Source organism: Salvelinus fontinalis, chromosome 22, assembly GCF_029448725.1.
Source record: "Salvelinus fontinalis isolate EN_2023a chromosome 22, ASM2944872v1, whole genome shotgun sequence".
Taxonomy (NCBI): Eukaryota; Metazoa; Chordata; class Actinopteri; order Salmoniformes; family Salmonidae; genus Salvelinus; species Salvelinus fontinalis.
The window spans coordinates 24,220,727-24,235,496 of NC_074686.1; the positions used below are offsets into that span (position 1 = coordinate 24,220,727).

Below are 14,770 nucleotides of genomic sequence, written 5' to 3' on the forward strand. Positions count from 1 at the left end.
TGGTGTCATTATAAAGCATATTGTTAATCTGTCTTCTTTATCCTTAATCAAACAATATCATACACCAGCCCCAATAAAGTAGTAACTCAAATAGTTTGTAAAGTAACATAAGCAATACTTATTTAAAAAAAATTCTTTATTTAACTAGGCAAGTCAGTTAAGAACAAATTCATATTTTCAATTACGACCTAGGAACAGCGGGTTAACTGCTTTGTTCAGGGGCAGAACGACAGATTTTTACCTTGTCAGCTCGGGGATTCGATCTTGCAACCTTTCGGTTACTAGGCCAACGCTCTAAACACTAGGATACCTGCCGCCTGTGTGCTTTGAAATCTGAGAATTATACCATGAAGGCAAACACTGATAGTAAAACAAACTGCATTGTATTGAAGTGACTTGATGCGAATTGATGACACTTAAATGCAACCTGGTCTGAGAGTATTTCATATTATTTTGTACGTAAATCCGAGATACCCCAGATATACTGAACAAAAATATAAACGCAACATGCAACAATTTCAACGATTTTACTGACTTAGAGTTCATATAAGGAAATCAGTCAATTTAAATAAATAAATAAGGCCCTAATCTATGGATTTCACATGACTGGGCAGGGGTGCACCCAATGTGGAGCGAGGCCCAGACAATCAGAATCAGTTTTTCCTCACAAAAGGGCTTTATTACGGACAGAAATGCTCCTCAGTTTCATCAGCTGTCTGGGTGGCTGGTCTCAGGCAATCCCACATGTGAAGAAGTCAGATTTGGAGGTCCTGGGCTGGCGTGGTTACAAACGTGTTTTGCGTTTGTGAGGCCGGTTGGACGTACTGTCAAATTGTCTAAAACGACGTTGGAAGTGGCTTATGGTAGAGAAATGAACATTCAATTCTCTGGCAATAGCACTGGTGGACATTCCTGCAGTCAGCATGCTAATTGCACACTCACTAAAAACTTGAGATATCTGTAGCATTGTGTTGTGTGACAAAACTGCACATTTTAGTGTCATTTTATTGTCCCCAGCACAAGGTGCAACTGTGTAATGATCATGCCTTTTAATCAGCTTCTTGATATGCCACACCTGTCAGGTGGATGGATTATCTTGGCAAAAGAGAACTGATCACAACAGTGATGTAATTTTTTTATTTAACCTTTATTTAACCAGGTAGGCCAGTTGAGAACAAGTTGCGACCTGGCCAAGATAAAGTAAAGCAGTACGACAAAAACAACACAGAGTTACACATAAACAAACGTACAGTCAATAACACAAAATAAAATAAAAATAGAAAAATCTATGTACAGTGTGTGCAAATGTAGAAGAGTAGGGAGGTAGTCAATAAATAGGCACTAGAGGCAAAAATAATTACAATTTAGCATTAATACTGGAGTGATAGATGTGCAGATGATGATGTGCAAGTAGAGATACTGGGGTGCAAAAGAGCAAGAGGGTAAGTAAAATTATGGGGATGAGGTAGTCGGGTGCTATTTACAGATTGGCTATGTACAGGTACAGTGATTGGTAAGCTGCTCAGACAGCTGATGCTTAAAGTTAGAGAGGGAGATATAAGACTCCAGCTTCAGAGATTTTTGCAATTCGTTCCAGTCATTGGCAGCAGAGAACTGGAAGGAAAGGCGGCCAAAGGAAGTGTTGGCTTTGGGGATGACCAGTGCAATATACCTGCTGGAGCGTGTGCTACGGGTGGGTGTTGCTATGGTGACCAGTGAGCTGAGATAAGGCGGGGCTTTACCTAGCAAAGACTAACATTGTGCACAAAATTTGAGTGAAATAAGCTTTTTGTGCATATGGAACATTTCTGAAAACTTTCATTTCAGCTCATCAAACATGGGACCAACACTTTATTTATATTTTTGTTCGGTATAGTACGATATTTTATGCTTCATATGGTATGTATTAATTTGGGGATGTCCATCATCCATCATCCATATGTTCCGACTTACAATTCCTGTGATATGTTACAAATTCCAATTTGTTGTGGTTAACGTTAGCTGGGTGGCTAGGTGGCTAACGATAACGTTAGCTAGCTGGCTAACATTGGCTAGGTGAGGAGTTAGGGGTTAGGGTTAAGGTTAGGAGTTAGGCTAAAGGGTTATGGTTAGGGTTAGTTAAAAGGGTTAAGGCTAGGGTTAGGGGAAGGGTTACGTAAGTAGCTGCAAAGTAGCTACAAAGTAGTAAGTAGTTGAAAAGTTGCTAATTAGCTAAAATGAGATTCGAACACGCAACCTTTGTGTTGCTAGATGTTCTCATTATGCACTGACCAATCCACTACGACCAACCATCCTCCTTTCGTTTTTGCTTTAAGTAACCTTCTGTCTTCTGTAACCATACCAAACATAACATATCATACTAATTTGAGTGTCCCCGAATATACTTTACTATGTTACGTCTAGTCTATGAGACCAGACTGTAAATTTGTAGTGATGGAATACAATGGTTGTTGGCTTCTTGTCAATGCTTCTGGGAACCATTGAGGAAACAGAGCACATATTTGGAATTTGAGCAAATGTTTGCATAGAGGGCCTGATTGAGTGTTGAGATAGGTACAACTCAGACTTCCTTGATGTCAATGGGAGACTTGCTTAAAAATGTGTGAAGATCTCAAGTCAGAATACCACCCAGACTGAACATGAAGTTGAAGAATTTCAAGCAGCATTCCATTCATGTAACTTGAACCCTGACATTCCTTAACATCTAACTAACTACAGCAGGGATGATGGGGGTGGTGTCCACAAAAAAATTTTTTTTTTGCCATGGAACGTAGAGAAAATGTTGCCATTTTAAAGCAAGTTTGCGTCACTTCGACACATTTTGCCATGGGGAGGAAAGAAAATTTGCAGTTTTACAGCTAATTTCCTGCAATTCTACACATTTTTGCCATAGGGTGGAGACAAATGTTCGCAGTTTTTAATATGATAACTGATGATCAATGGGGGTAATTTGTATACTACAAGTTTAGATATCTGGCCACTAGACTAACTTACCAATCTAAAACATGTTAGATGACATGGGCTAATTGACTGATTGCTGATGGGCAACCAAATTTCGAAATTACACCTTGTTCGATGAGAGTGCAGGGGACCACTTTTTAAGGGTATGGACAAACTAAGAAGTGTGGCTTTAACATACCTTGGCTCCTGCAGGTCCCACGGGCCCTGGCGATCCTGGTAGTCCCCTCACCCCCCGGTCACCTCGATCACCCTGTAGATAAACACACAAGTGAAATCATTAAAAAAATGAAATGTTGATACAAAGACAGAGAAAGTATGTACCAACCTATGATGTGCATACCATAGAGCTATGGTCTAAAGTAGTGCACTATATAGGGAATAGGGTGCTATTTGGGATGCTGACACTGTCAGGATTCTCTGGAATGCAGCAATACTGTGTTTGCACTTCCGTTTCCAATGCAGGTGCCATTCATATCTTATATTTTGATGTATAATATTGCTTGGAATTGCTTTTCAAAGATGAAGCACCGGTCAGGGAGTATAGTTGTATTGGATAAAGACTTTGTGAAAATGTTCAGTAAATGTTTATTCATCCAGCCTGATCTATACGGCATGTTTAATATTGCGGTAATGATGCAGATTTCTCTGTTGTCACACCCTCCCTTTGACCGGTAAACTTACTCAACTCAATTGTGTAAGGCCCAGTGCATTATTTGTCCATCCTGTACTTTGAAGGTTGACCATTCAGGAAGTCCTCTCCTGTATTGCTTAAGGTGGAGTTTAATAATTGGTCAGACTCCTATACTGGACGCAGGTAATTCTGTGTTTAACGTAGGTGTATGTAGGTATGCCAGCACTACAGTACCAAAGGTTTCTATAGGACTATGGGTGGTTGTCTGGGTAAACATTCTAGATCCAAAACCTTCAAAAAAAGAACTACCTTTTCTCCAGGAATTCCTTTCCCAGGCTCACCCTCTATCCCTCGCAGTCCTGGCAAACCAATCTCACCCTGTTTCAAGACACCAAGGAGAATATAAAAATGCAGACAATGAACAAGTTAGCAAACGAACTATTTCAAATGTCTGTGCTCTGTGCGTTTGCGTGTGCATTTTATAGCAGTTGGACGAATAAAGATTACTTAAAACTTTAGAGCAAATCATTCCTGACTTTACACGCTAGTAAATATACAATGGGGCCCAATGAACTTTGGCCTCCTTTGACCCCTTAGTTACCTTAGGTCCGACCGCTCCATCTTCCCCGGGTATACCAGGTATCCCAGAAGATCCGTCAGGTCCTGGTTCACCCTGGAGACGACCAAAGACCAGACACTCACCTCCACATTCAACACCTGCTCATCTCAGCTGTACATACAGTGAATGTATATAATATCCGGTGTTGTATATTTAATTGGGGACCTTTGCCATCAACTCACCTTTGACCCTGGCTCCCCGACTCCTCTCTCTCCCTGTGGTCCGTGCTCTCCTGGGAAGCCCTGGTCACCCTGTGGAGAAGACAACTGGATCAGTCCCTGATTAGAGGTGAAGAATGAAAACGAGCAGTACTACGGACCTCATGGTCTGGATTTGAGTAAGGGGGCAATGTACCATGTCACCCACCACCATATTTAGTTCCACCCACCTTTGGGCCGACTATTCCCAGCCCTGGTGGCCCCCGAGGGCCGGAAGACCCAGATGGACCACTGTCTCCCTGCAAGGAGAGAGAGGGACAGAGATTAGTCAGTTTAGTTATAATTGAGTGACAAAAAAACCCAGAATGTCAGTTGGATTCAAATTGAAATAGTGGAACACAGTGGAAACAGTAGAACAGTTGAAACAATGGAATCATTTAATAGGCCTGCCTTGTCTCCTTGGATCCCTGCACCTGGAAAACCCACCAATCCTGGCAAACCTGGAGCTCCTGTGTTTCCCTGGAGGTCAGAGGTTAAAGGGTTCAGGGGATAAGCGGTAGTCCCTTAGTGCAGGGGTTCCCAAATGTTTTTTTTGCTTCTGGGCCCCTTTTATGATAGCAACTTTATCAGGGACCCTGTCATAATATCAGAACACGTGCTTCTGCAGTGCATGGCCGGACTTACCAAGTCTCGGTCCCTGGGAATTAACATTTAAAAGGCCCCCCTCTTGGCATCAGAGAGACAATTTTGATGGTTTAGGTTCAGGGCCAACATACCTTGTCACCTTTGAACCCTGAACCCGGGGTGCCGCGGGTGCCCTTAGGACCCTCGTAACCCCTGTCACCCTGAAACACATAATACACCCTGAGCCATTAGCTAGGTACACACTTTACTGAATAAATAAAGATATGTGATTCCTACATGTCATATCTCACGTACAGCACACTATAGCCTACACATACAGAACATATCCAAGCTAGACTATTCAGTGGTATGAACAGCTAGTGATGGTGTCTCACCTTAGGCCCTGGTAGACCCTCTCCTGGGAACCCTTGTGTTCCCTGAACCCCTGGAGGACCAATTGGACCCTAGTAGACATAATAAAGAGGATAAAAATGACTTAAATCCGTCAGCAAAGAGCAAAGCTCAATTATTAACAATATGTCTCAACCTAGTGGATATCCTGGCACACTGCATGCAGGGTAATTCTACAATTTTATTTTTATTTTTATTTAACTAGGCAAGTCAGTTAAGAACAAATTCTTATTTACAATGACGGCCTACCAAAAGGCAAAAGGCCTCCAAAAGGACAAAACACATCACAACAAGAGAGACAACACAACACTACATAAAGAGAGACCTAAGACAACAACATAGCAAGGCAGCAACACACGACAACACAGCATGGTAGCAGCACAACATGGTAGCAACACAAAACATGGTACAAACATTATTGGGCACAGACAACAGCATAAAGGGCAAGAAGGTAGAGACAACAATACATCACACAAAGCAGCCACAACTGTCAGTAAGACTGTCCATGATTGAGTCTTTGAATGAAGAAATTGAGATAAAACTGTCCAGTTTGAGTGTTTATTGCAGCTCGTTCCAGTCGCTAGCTGCAGTGAACTGAAAAGAGGAGTGACCCAAGGCTGTGTGTGCTTTGGGGACCTTGAACAGAATGTGAATAGCAGAACGGGTGTTGTATGTGGAGGATGAGGGCTGCAGTAGATATCTCAGATAGGGGGGAATGAGGCCTAAGAGGGTTTTATAAATAAGCATCAACCAGTGGGTCTTGCGACGGGTATACAGAGATGACCAGTTTACAGAGGAGTATAGAATACAGTGATGTGTCCTATAAGGAGCATTGGTGGCAAACCTGAAGGCCGAATGGTAAAGAACATCTAGCCGCTCGAGAGCACCCTTACCTGCCGATCTTTAAATTATGTCTCTGTAATCTAGCGTGGGTAGGATGGTCATCTAAATCAGGGTTAGTTTGGCAGCTGGGATGAAAGAGGAGCGATTACGATAGAGGAAACCAAGTCTAGATTTATCTTTAGCCTGCAGCTTTGATATGTGCTGAGAGAAGGACAGTGCACCGTCTAGCCATACTCCCAAATCATTTTATGAGGTGACTATCTCAAGCTCTAACCCTCAGAGGTTGTAATAACACCTGTGGGGAGAGGGGCATTCTTCTTACCAAACCACATCACCTTTGTTTTGGAGGTGTTCAGAACAAGGTTAAGGGTAGAGAGAGCTTGTTGGACACTAAGAAAGCTTTGTTGTAGAGGGCTATGTCAAGCAAGCGTTGACGTAAGAAAGATATCTTGTCACGCCTGCTCCCGCTCTTCCTCCCCCTGGCGCTCGAGGGCACCAGGATCCCCAGCATTATGCACTCAAGCCACCATCAGTACGCACACCTGCCTTCCCCCCGTCGCGCGCATCAGCGATCATTGGACTCACGTGGACTCAATTACTTGTGTCATTACCTTCTCTATATCTGTCTGTTCCCAAGCTCTGTTCCCTGCTTCGGGATTGATTGGTATATGTCCGTGTTACCCGTGTTCTGACGCTGTTCCTGTCGTGTTCTATGCCTGTTTGCCAGGCTGCCACACCCCTGCCGGTTCGCGGGGAGTTTACCCCCAGCCGGTTTGCCCAGCGCTCATGTCTCCACCAGCTCGCCCAGGTGGGACGCCCGGTGGCGCCCCCTAGAGGGGAGTTTCTGTCACACCTGCTCCCGCTCTTTCCCTCTGGCGCTCGTGGGTGCCAGGCTGCCCTGCATTACGCACTCCTGCCATCATCATTTACGCACACCTGCCTTCCCTCGTCACGTGCTTCAGCGATATTGGAGTCACCTGGACTCACTCAATCACCTGCTTATTACCTCCCATATATTGGTCAGTTCCCCAGCTCTGTTCCCCGCTGCTGCATTGTTTGTCATATGTCTGTGTTACCCATGTGCTGACGCTGTTCCTGTCTTGTTCTATGTCTGTTCCCTAATAAATGTCTGACTCCCCGTACCTGATTCTCTTGTCCGGCGTCGGCCCTTACATACAGTTGAAGTACGAAGTTTACATACACTTAGGTTGGAGTCATTCAAACTTGTTTTTCAACCACTCCACAAATTTCTTGTTAACAAACTATAGTTTTGTCAAGTCGAGTTAGGACATCTACTTTGTGCATGACACTAGTAATCTTTCCAACAATTGTTTACAGGCAGATTATTTCCATTGTAATTCACTGTATCACAATTCCAGTGGGTCAGAAGTTTACATACACTAAGTTGACTGTGCCTTTAAACAGCTTGGAAAATTCCAGAAAAGGATGTCATGGCTTTAGAAGCTTCTGATAGGCTAATTGACATAATTTGAGTCAATTGGAGGTGTACCTGTGGATGTATTTCAAGGCCTACCTTCAAACTCAGTGCCTCTTTGCTTGACATCATGGGAAAATCAAAAGAAATCAGCCAATTAAAAATTGTAGACCTCCACAAGTCTGGTTCATCCTTGGGTGCAATTTCCAAACGCCTGAAGGTACCACGTTCATCTGTACGAACAATAGTACGCAAGTATAAACACCATGGGACCACGCAGCCGTCATACCTCTCAGGAAGGAGACGCGTTCTGTCTCCTAAAGATGAACGGACTTTGGTGCGAAAAGTGCAAATCAATCCCAGAACAACAACAAAGGACCTTGTGAAGATGCTGGAGGAAACAGGTACAAAAGTATCTATATCCACAGTAAAACAAGTCCTATATCGACATAACCTGAAAGGCCGCTCACAAAGGAAGAAGCCACTGCTCCAAAACCGCCATAAAAAAGCCAGACTACGGTTTGCAACTGGGAACAAAGATCGTACTTTTTGGAGAAATGTCCTCCGGTCTGATGGAACAAAAATAGAACTGTTTGGCCATAATGATCATAGTTATGTTTGGAGTAAAATGGGGGATGCTTGCAAGCTGAAGAACACCATCCCAACCGTGAAGCACGGGGGTGGCAGCATCATGTTGTGGGGTGCTTTGCTACAGGAGGAACTGGTGCACTTTACAAAAAGATGGCATTATTAGCAAGGAAAATTATGTGGATATATTGAAGCAACATATCAAGACATCAGTCAGGAGGGCCTCCCGGGTGGAGCAGTGGTCTAGGGCACTGCATCACAGTGCTAACTGCGCCAACAGAGTCTCTGGGTTCGCGCCCAGGCTCTGTCGCAGCCGGCCGCGACCGGGAGGTCCGTGGGGCAACGCACAATTGGCATAGCGTCGTCCGGGGTAGGGAGGGTTTGGCCGGTAGGGATATCCTTGTCTCATCGCGCTCCAGTGACTCCTGTGGCGGGCCAGGCGCAGTGCACGCCAGCCAAGGGGGCCAGGTACACGGTGTTTCCTCCGACACATTGGTGCGGCTGGCTTCCGGGTTGGAGGCGCGCTGTGTTAAGAAGCAGTACGGCTGGTTGGGTTGTGCTTCGGAGGACGCATGGCTTTTGACCTTCGTCTCTCCCGAGCCCGTACGGGAGTTGTAGCGATGAGACAAGGTAGTAATTACTAGCGATTGGATACCACGAAAATTGGGGAGAAAATGGGATAAAAATTTAAAGAAAAAAAAAAGACATCAGTCAGGAAGTTAAAGCTTGGTCGCAAAAGGGTCTTCCAAATGAACAATGACCCCAAGCATACTTCCAAAGTTGTGACAAAATGGCTTAAGGACAACAAAGTCAAGGTACTGGAGTGGCCATCACAAAGCCCTGACCTCAATCCCATAGAAAATGTGTGGGCAGAACTGAAAAAGTGTGTGCGAGCAAGGAGGCCCTCAAACCTGATTCAGTTACACCAGCTCTGTCAGGAGGAATGGGCCAAAATGCACCCAACCTATTATGGGAAGCTTGTGGAAGGCTACCTGAAATGTCTGACTCAAGTTAAACAATTTAAAGGCAATGCTACCAAGTACTAATACTGGGAATGTGATGAAAGAATAAAAACTAAAATACATAATTCTATTATTCTGACATTTCACATTCTTAAAATAAAGTGGTGATCCTAACTAACCTAAGACAGGGAATTGTGAAAAACTGAGTTTAAATGTCTTTGGCCAAGGTGTATGTAAACTTCCAATTTCAACTGTATCTAGCTGTCACGTTCCTGACCTATTTATGTTAGTTTTTGTGTGTTAGTTGGTCAGGACGTGAGGTTGGGTGGGCATTCTATGTTATCTGTTTCTATGTTGGTTTTGGTTTGCCTGGTATGGCTCTTGATTAGAGGCAGGTGGTTTGCGTTTGCCTCTAATTAAGAGTCATATTTAGGTAGGGCATTCTCACTGTTTGTTTGTGGGTGATTGTCTCCTGTGATGTCTTCGTCGTTGTCGATGTGTTTTCACTTACGGGACTGTTTGGCATATTTCCCGCAAACCGCATTTTGGTCTGAAGATCCTTCTCTCCTCACCTCATCCGAGGATGAGGAAAGCGACAGCCGTAACAGAATCACCCACCACGCTAAGACCAAGCGGCCAGGGAGAAATAAACGGAGTAAGGGACAGAAGAAGGAGCAATGTACATGGGAGGATTTATTGGATGGGAAAGGTGTCTACACATGGGAGGAGATCCTAGCTGGTAGAGATCGCCTCCCATGGGAACAGCTGGAGGCACTGAGGAGAGCGGAGGCTACCGGAGAGAGGAACCGGAGCTATGAGGGAACGGGTCTGGCACGGAAGCCAAAAAAGCCCGTAAGTAATTCCCAAAAATTTCTTGGGGGGGGGCTAGGAGGTAGTGGGCCAAGGGCAGGTAGGAGACCTGCGCCCACTTCCCAGGCTTACCGTGGAGAGCGGGAGTACGGGCAGGCGCCGTGTTACGCAGTAGAGCGCACGGTGTCTCCTGTACGAGTGCATAGCCCAGTGCGGGTTATTCCACCTCCCCGCACTGGTAGGGCTAGATTGAGTATTGAGCCAGGTGTCATGAGGCCGGCTCAACGCGTCTGGTCTCCAGTGCGTCTCCTCGGGCCGGCATACATGGCACCTGCCTTACGCATGGTTTCCCCGGTTCGCCTACATAGCCCGGTGCGGGTTATTCCACCTCCCCGCACTGGTCGGGCAACCGGGAGTATTCAACCAGGTAAGGTTGGGCAAGCTCAATGCTCAAGAGAGCCAGTACGCCTCCACGGTCCGGTATTTCCGGCACCACCTCCCCGCCCCAGCCTAGTACCTACAGTGTATACACTACGCACTAGGCTACCAGTGCGTATCCTGAGCCCTGTTCCTCCTCCACGCACTCTCCCTGTAGTGCGTGTATCTAGCCCGGTGCCTCCAGTTCCGGCACCACGCACTAAGCTACCAGTGCGTCTCCAGAGCCCTGTACAAACTGTATCTTCTCCCCCTACTAATCCTGATGTGCTTGTCCTCAGCCCGGCGTCACCAGTGCCGGTACCACGCATCAGGGATAGAGTAGGCTTTGAGAATACAGTGTGCCCTGTCCCTGCTCCCCGCACTAGTAGGAAGGTGCTTGTCATTAGCACGGTGCCTCCAGTTCCGGCACCACGCACCAGGTCTACAGTGTACCGTATCCGGCCAGAGCCATCCGTCTCCCCAGCGCCATCTGAGCCATCCGTCTCCCCAGCGCCATCTGAGCCATCCGTCTCCCCAGCGCCATCTGAGCCATCCGTCTCCCCAGCGCCATCTGAGCCATCCGTCTCCCCAGCGCCATCTGAGCCATCCGTCTCCCCAGCGCCATCTGAGCCATCCGTCTGCCAGGAGCCTGCAAAGCCGCCCGTCTGCCATGAGCCTGCAAAGCCGCCCGTCTGCCATGAGCCTACAGAGCCGTCAGCCAGACAGGAGCCGCTAGAGCCGTCAGCCAGACAGGAGCCGCTAGAGCCGTCAGCCAGACAGGATCTGCCAGAGCCGCCAACCAGACAGGATCTGCCAGAGTCGCCAACCAGACAGGATCTGCCAGAGCCGCCAACCAGACAGGATCTGCCAGAGCCGCCAACCAGACAGGATCTGCCAGAGCCGCCAACCAGACAGGATCTGCCAGAGCCGCAAACCAGACAGGATCTGCCAGAGCCGCCAGCGAGCCATGAGCAGCCAGAGCCGTCAGAGCGCCATGAGCAGCCAGAGCCGTCAGAGCGCCATGAGCAGCCAGAGCCGTCAGAGCGCCATGAGCAGCCAGAGCCGTCAGAGCGCCATGAGCGTCGAGAGCCGTCAGAGCGCCATGAGCGTCGAGAGCCATCAGAGCGCCATGAGCGTCGAGAGCCGTCAGAGCGCCATGAGCGTCGAGAGCCGTCAGCCTGCCATGAGCGTCGAGAGCCGTCAGCCTGCCATGAGCGTCGAGAGCCGTCAGCCTGCCATGAGCGTCGAGAGCCGTCAGCCTGCCATGAGCGTCGAGAGCCGTCAGCCTGCCATGAGCGTCGAGAGTCGTCAGTCAGCCATGAGCTGCCCTTCAGCCTGAAAAGGCTAGATACCCAGAACTGCCCATCAGTCCAGAGCTGTCTCTCTGTCCGGAGCTGCCTTTCAGTCCGGAGTTGCCCCTCTATCCTGATCTCCCTCTCTATCTTTTTCTACCTCTATATTCTTATCTATCCCTCTGTCTTGGTTTATCTCTCTGTCCCGGTGTTGTCATTCTTAGATATGTTATTAAGAGGATTTTGTGGGGGAAGAAAGAGGGTGGACATTCTTGGAGGGAGGAGGCTAGGATGGATTATGGTGGGGTGGGAACCGCGCCCGGAGCCTGAGCCACCACCGTGGTTAGATGCCCACCCAGACCCTCCCCTAGACTTTGTGCTGGTGCGTCCGGAGTTCGCACCTTGTGGGGGGGGTACTGTCACGTTCCTGACCTATTTATGTTAGTTTTTGTGTGTTAGTTGGTCAGGACGTGAGGTTGGGTGGGCATTCTATGTTATCTGTTTCTATGTTGGTTTTGGTTTGCCTGGTATGGCTCTTGATTAGAGGCAGGTGGTTTGTGTTTGCCTCTAATTAAGAGTCATATTTAGGTAGGGCATTCTCACTGTTTGTTTGTGGGTGATTGTCTCCTGTGATGTCTTCGTCGTTGTCGATGTTATTCACTTTCGGAGCTGTTTGGCTGTTCGTGTGTTTTGATGTAACGTTCCTGTCCGTGAGTTTACGTTTAGTGATGTGAGTTTATGTTCAGGTTTCGTTCTACGTCGTTTTGTTATTTTGTAAGTTTGTTAAAGTGTTTGTTTTCGTGTTGCCATCATCATCAGTTTTCGTTGTTATAAAATAAAAGATGGCTTATTTCCCTGAAGCTGCGTTTTGGTCCATCAATCCGCCACACGATCGTAACACTAGCCATAACGAATATTGTGAACTTACCGGCAGTCCTGGTTCACCCATACCCATGGGACCGGTTGGTCCAGGCCTTCCCTGGTTTCCCTTATTGCCCTGGGATATAGAAGAAATTAGGATTAGAGTCTGAAAGATCATTAGAGGGATTACTAGAGAGATCACTAGAGACATTGCATGACAGAAAATATACAGAAGTAACGCCTCCAAAAATAAAGAATATCTAAACTAACTTTAGGTCCAGGAAAGCCGATGCCAGTATCCCCTGGAGGTCCTGTCACTCCACCAGGTCCACGGTCACCCTGGAAAGAGAGGGGCGTCATTCACCTTACCCCATTTTCCTCAATACATTTTAGCTGTATTTTTATCTAGAACATTTCTGGAGGTATTGGAAGTTTAACGTCATCCTTACTTTGGGTCCTACAAGTCCTTCAGGGCCCTGGTCCCCAGGACCTCCACTAAGACCCTGCAACAGAGACAAGAAAACACCTTGGTCAATGCCTGAATTTAAATACTCTGCAGTAGACTAAATTCACAGGGCTTTGAGTTTTTCCTGGATAGAACCCCCCCCACCCCCTTAACTTATTTTGTAATTGGAAATGCGTGTGAGCCGCGATGTGTGAGTTATCCCAAAGTAAGCTTTAGTTTCACATTATCTGGTCAATGTTATGGTATGGCAAACAGATCATGTATAGTTTGGAGGGTCAGGATGTGGTCAATCAAATGATGTTTCCACTAGCCTCATCCTCCTTAATTCTACAATTATTTGCATAGGGACTCCCTAGTCCTCATGGGAACATGATCTAGAACCAGGACTAAAATTTAAATCTAAAAACCACCACCGTATTCAGGTGATGGACTGCTGTTGTCATGCTAACGCAGGAGGGGCGTGAAAAGCGTTTAAGGAGGAATTAAAGGGGGTGGATAACGTGCCGAAACACTAATCCTGCAGGACAATAGTCTGGTGGGAGATAATAAACTGCAGGCTTGGAGGGACTGCTTTAGTTAGGCTCCATTATGGCGGGATAAGGACTAAGCCAGGACTCACATTCCATAAGTGCAGACTGGGAGAAGAGCTTCATACTCAGTGTGCATCTCCATGAGATACTGATGGTTCCAGTGGAGGGTCGGATGTAGGGGTGTAGACACAGGAATCGTTCAATTTGACCACTCACTCATTCACACACAGGTATGAATGGGCAGAGTGTTGTGTGAGGAGTGGGATTCTTCCAAATGTATAAAGCCATGGGGATTTCTTCTCAGTACGTAAATCGAAGACATTAATTTAGAACACATGCAAGTACATATACTGGATTCTAAAGATACTCAGGGCCTTATTCAATTAAACCTAGTTGTTTTACTGTTTCCATCAGAGGAGGCTGGTGGGGAGAGCTATAGGAGGACGGGATCATGGTAATGGCTGCAATGGAATATTGCAACGGAGTCAAACACATCACACATATGGAAAACACGTTTGACTCCGTTCCATCGATTCCATTCAATGCATTACAATTAGCCGTCTTCCTGTAGCTCATCCCACCAGCCTCCTCTAGTTTCCAGGATAAGTCAAATATAATATTTTCCCCTTACAGTGCTAAAGTGTGTTCGAAAGAATTGATATGAAGTTGAGTTTTCTTTTTGTTTCACAAGCAGTACAGACATAATGACTTTGACTTATCCCTGGGACTTGGCTATCTATTTTGATCTATTTTGTAGGGCCCCAAGTCTGTATCGACAACCAAACAAACATTGTCTGAGGCCTCTGGGAAAAACCATTGATCTGCATGTCTCCAAAATGACCATGCCACCACCATATTGACCATATTGTTCGCTGTAACATATGGACAATAAAGTTGTATTATATTATATTGAGTCACCTGCTCTCCTCTGGGTCCCCGAGGGCCTGGAGGTCCGTCTGGCCCCTGTGGGAACAGGTCACAGTCAGGCGGGGAAAAGGGACATAACAACCTATTGAGGTTGCAGCCAAAAGTCACAAGAACTTTAAAAGGACATGTGCAAATCTCACTCCCAGCTACAAGCTTGCAAGCTGTTGAGTCTAGCATATAGCTCTCTCTTCACAATGCAGTTAATCCTTAGTCAGCAATTCATCCGAATGCACTG

General features: G+C 46.4%; 1 protein-coding gene across 1 annotated transcript in view; it reads right to left on the reverse strand.

Moving 5' to 3' along the window:
- col28a1a (collagen, type XXVIII, alpha 1a) overlaps positions 1-14,770 on the reverse strand; it is a 36,773-nt gene that overhangs the window by 10,335 nt on the left and 11,668 nt on the right. The window contains exons 12-23 of the mRNA XM_055876913.1: positions 14,527-14,571; positions 13,062-13,115; positions 12,883-12,951; positions 12,680-12,748; positions 5,389-5,457; positions 5,146-5,214; positions 4,820-4,888; positions 4,600-4,668; positions 4,394-4,462; positions 4,194-4,265; positions 3,902-3,970; positions 3,140-3,211 (exon numbers count right to left, since the gene is read on the reverse strand). Of these exons, the coding sequence (XP_055732888.1) occupies positions 3,140-3,211; positions 3,902-3,970; positions 4,194-4,265; positions 4,394-4,462; positions 4,600-4,668; positions 4,820-4,888; positions 5,146-5,214; positions 5,389-5,457; positions 12,680-12,748; positions 12,883-12,951; positions 13,062-13,115; positions 14,527-14,571 (795 nt within the window). The remainder of the gene's footprint in view (positions 1-3,139; positions 3,212-3,901; positions 3,971-4,193; positions 4,266-4,393; positions 4,463-4,599; positions 4,669-4,819; positions 4,889-5,145; positions 5,215-5,388; positions 5,458-12,679; positions 12,749-12,882; positions 12,952-13,061; positions 13,116-14,526; positions 14,572-14,770) is intronic.